The sequence below is a fragment of the Bombus vancouverensis genome, chromosome 7 (genome assembly GCF_051014615.1).
Source record: "Bombus vancouverensis nearcticus chromosome 7, iyBomVanc1_principal, whole genome shotgun sequence".
NCBI classification, from domain to species: domain Eukaryota; kingdom Metazoa; phylum Arthropoda; class Insecta; order Hymenoptera; family Apidae; genus Bombus; species Bombus vancouverensis.
The window spans coordinates 11,316,208-11,320,567 of record NC_134917.1 but is presented as its reverse complement, the minus strand read 5'-3'; the positions used below and the strand labels follow the sequence as shown (position 1 = coordinate 11,320,567).

The window sequence follows — 4,360 nt, the reverse complement described above, 5'->3', positions numbered from 1 at the left end:
GAAACGAATAATTTTGGAAGATGTATATAAAAAATGATTTGGTGCCTGTAGCTATTTTTCCGCGTAAATTTGAAACTTTCAAAACAGGAACACTAGGAAATTTAAGACTACGTTTTTGTTCCAGAAATACGATAGCTTTGCGTTGTACATGCACTTCGAGATTGACGTACAAAATGGATTAAATATCAAAGAACATTATCAACAATCTTATCTGTAGTACGTTAGGTGATGTAAGAAAATATTTTCGTAAAGTGTCGCCTTATCGATACCATTATCATCAATATCGTTACCTTCAGTTTCTTGATACATTTCTTCTATTATTCTTCAAATTTTCTCGGGATTTCAAAATTTACTGATCGATAATACATGATGCAAGTCACATATATTAATTCCACGCAAATCGAACAAGGTTTATTAACGATAACGTATCTGTATATGTTTGTGCATTTATTAAATTTTCGATAATTACATAATGAAATTAAATTAGAAAGAAAACAAAAATAAAATTTTATCGTTATACCAACTAACTTATGTTAAAACTTTCGCTATGGAAAGGTAGCAGAATAAAAAATTGAATTTCGATCACCATCTTAAGTTCATGTTTTATAAAATCTCGATAAAACGTGGACAAATTACGCATTTTTCACGTGCGCTTGCTTGTAACTGTCTATTTAACACATCACGCAGTCTCTCATTCATGGTCAACATACATGATACTTGTTTTTAAGATGACCTAATATGAAATAAATAATTGATAACAATTTCATTCGACCCAGTAATACAATGACAAAACAGTTGATCTTGTTTTATAAATTATCGTTGCTGATAAACGATAGATTATGGTTGCACAATTTGGCTTGATATTCCTATTACGAATTATGTGTATAACTGTATAAAGACAGAAACGAAGAAAAATAATTTATGAAATAGCTTGTATAAAATTAGGCGATACCTTTTATTTAATTAAATTTAATTAAATTTATTTCTCTGATTGTTAGTATAAAATGAATATGAATACCCTTTGTGTATTAATTCATTGATGAATCAAAATTAATATTTCCTTTCTGTTTCGAATAAAGAATATGTCTTTGTTTTATTCCTTGTATGATATACATTTTATTCATATGTATAATTATGTATTATAGCCTTCATCTATTTAAAGAATTCATATATCTGTATTGATCTTAGTTAACGAATAATATATAGGAGAGATATATCAGTTATTTATAATAACTATAGGTAATAACTAATTGGCAAAAATATTCCGCAAGTTTCAAACAAAATTATTCGCAAATTTATATTATTTTACTTTCACATATATTATTATTAAATGGATATATACATTATGATTACGTGTCCACTTCAATCGCGGTATGGTATTTTGTTATTGTTACTTTTACCTTTTATACCGTCTATAATCGTACATTACACACGTATATCGAAAAATCAGGGCAAAATTATTATCCTGCTTCGTTAATTATACGTTTCATTTTCGCTGCATAGCCAAACACACGGAATACATTGAAGCCGTCGCAGCGACGAAATATCCGGCTCGCGTATTCATGGACGGAAAATGCATTAAAATCTTTCTTTGAGGTGTCAAAAAGGTTTTCTTGATCGAGCAGAGAAGATGAAATCCATGTTTACGTTGTACCGTATCCAAGATTCAACGCATTCTAGTATGCCGTTTCATCCGTGAGGCTCATTTCCTAGCGACTTTCCTTCAGGCCGTTCAAAAAAAAAAAAAAAAAAAAAAGAAATCAATATCGGTCTCTTTTCGCGGCGTTTCGTTGGATCTTATTGCCCTTGCCAAAAGCCACGAGTTACGCAAACCTGGTGTGGTGCATAGAGAATATAAGGGAAAAGCTACGTGCGTGTGCCGTTAAGGAGAAACAGAGAGACGAAATGAGGAACCTGGAGCAGTCCGTTGTGTGGAAGCGTTGGCACACACATTTGTATGGTGGGTTGCTCAACAATAGGCATTGTGCACCCGCCATAACCAGGAACCGAACGCGACAGCACCACGCCGGCATTGTCCGAATGTCAGACAAAGTTCTTTCTCTCTCTCTCTCTCTCTCTCTATCTATCTCTCTTTCTCTCTCTCTCTCTTGCTCGCTCACTCATCTCACCCCTGTAATTCATATATATAGACGCATTTCTTGTAACATCTCTCTTTCAATGTTTTCACTCGTCCAAATTTTTGCTTCGTTTCTCCACAAATAGTCGTCTGTATCGAAGAGAATGCCTATTCTTAGAGATTTCTTCAGAGTATAGTACGTGATTAATCGGCTTATTAATTCTTTAAATACCCGGTTAACCCTTTAACGTATAATTTCCTTCGACCTAATTGATCGAGGATGCACAATTTCTCTTTAACGATCTTCTTTCTTCGCTATGTAACAATTTATTTGGTTTTTGTTATCCTAACTTTACATCTACCGGATTTAATACAACAAGATGTAAAACACAAGGAGTAGAAAGTGAAAGAAAACGACTGTTTCGATAAATACGTTTATTGGTAGAGGAGAATATAATTATTAGTTTAAATGTTAGTTAACCGCGCCTCACACGAGCACGAATATTAAAATGCAAGAGTATGAACTTTACGTTATCATCGATACAATTAAATTCACTAAGTCGTGTTGTTTTCCTGATGAAGTGAATTATCGAAAATTGATCTCGCTACGTTACTTTTTCACGGACAAAATTCCTGAACTAACATTTCAAAAATAACGAATCTTCTTGGAAGTAAGAAGAGATTGATCGCAAATTTATCAGTTTATCTTCGATCTCCGGACGTGGTAACTTACTTATACTTCAATGGCGTTTATCATGACTTGATTGATAACGAAATCCAACAAAGCAGAGATCCGAATATCGTGTATAGATAGCGACATTTAATTGGTCAATAGAGTATATAAAGCGAATCTGAAATTTGGTCAGGCAAGTTGTGCCTACGACAATACAGAGTTTGGACACTTAGCGTATTATCTTTTTCGAAAAGCAAAATGAAAGGTAAGCTAATTACTTCACTGAATATCTACGAATAGCTTGTTGGATGATATGTTAGCAAGAAAGAGAAATTGAAATTTGAATTGCTACGCAAAAATAAATTCGAAATAATCAGAATCTCGATCGTTCGGTTTATTTACTTATCGAAGAGAATAAAAATAGAATTGTAGAAAGTAAAGTAGAATCTCTGTCATCTGAACTAGTAGGGAGACAAAGTCCCTTGATTATTCTACTTGGTTATTTCAATTGTTATTGAATCTGTAATCAATCTATTAAATTATCCTTATCCTAAGATCGCAACCGTTTGCTACACCAACTATGATGTTAGTTATACTAGTTCTATACTGTATAACTACATTAACTGAGCTGTCTTAGTTATACTAACCGTGCTGAATTACTATAAAGTTCTCTAAAATATTAAGTATATTTTCTTGTTGCATATTCTTAATCACGTAACGATTAAATTCTTCCGATTCGTATCAATATTAATAGACACGTGGCCGTTTTAACAAAGACTGAAATAGTCTTATTTTACAAATAGAATCTACCTGTTCCTTGTGTTTCTACCGATTGTAAAACTGATTTTCTGAAAATAATTCTTTCAAAGATTTGAATCTCGTAGAGGAACGATTTATCAGACTTGTTTTTCGATTTTCTTTTTTTTAGCTGCAATTGTCATTGCACTTATGGCCTACTTGGTCTGTGTAAGCTCCAATGATTCCGTTAGACTGGACTGTGAGACCAATGTAAATGCAAACCATACAATGGTTCGACACCCATGCAGCTGCACCACTTACTTCGTTTGTCTGACCGACCCACCAATGCCCATGGAATGTCCTTCTGGTCTTTACTTCGATGAAGACAAGCAAGTTTGCAACTACAAAATTAACGTCCATTGCACACCAAAGCCAGGATGTAAAACTGCTTAAATGTGGTTTAAAAATATTAAAAATATTCAAATGCTATGTATTCATAAATATCACGCAATTTGTTATTACAAAGAATTTATAGAAATGGAAAAAAGAACTTCTGCAGTCATTAAATTGTTCGTTTGATGTTTCAAAAACTCTAATTATTATGGCCAACTCGCATATTTTAAGTTGCCTATTATTCATATAATACGATGTATACTTCATTATGTAAAAATAGATCTTATATTATATTATATTTGTTCTTCTTATTGATTACCTTTCATTTATTTCCATATTCGTCCAGTATTCTGATAAAACTTCTATCCTTAGTTAGAAAAGAAACTTACATACATACACACTCATAAACAGGTTTATTAATCGAGTAAATCGTTTAAGCCCGTTAGAGTATTAAAACTTGATATTCTAATAAATCCATT

At 32.5% G+C, this 4,360-nt stretch overlaps 1 protein-coding gene across 1 annotated transcript; it reads left to right on the top strand.

Annotated features, from left to right (window-relative positions):
* Nucleotides 1–2,953: 2,953 nt before the first annotated feature.
* On the top strand, nucleotides 2,954–4,111 carry LOC117159025 (uncharacterized). The gene is made up of 2 exons (XM_033338505.2): nucleotides 2,954–3,015; nucleotides 3,679–4,111. Exons 1-2 carry the CDS (start codon nucleotides 3,009–3,011, stop codon nucleotides 3,939–3,941), a joined length of 270 nt encoding a protein of 89 aa, XP_033194396.1. The 5' UTR covers nucleotides 2,954–3,008; the 3' UTR covers nucleotides 3,942–4,111.
* Nucleotides 4,112–4,360: the final 249 nt, after the last annotated feature.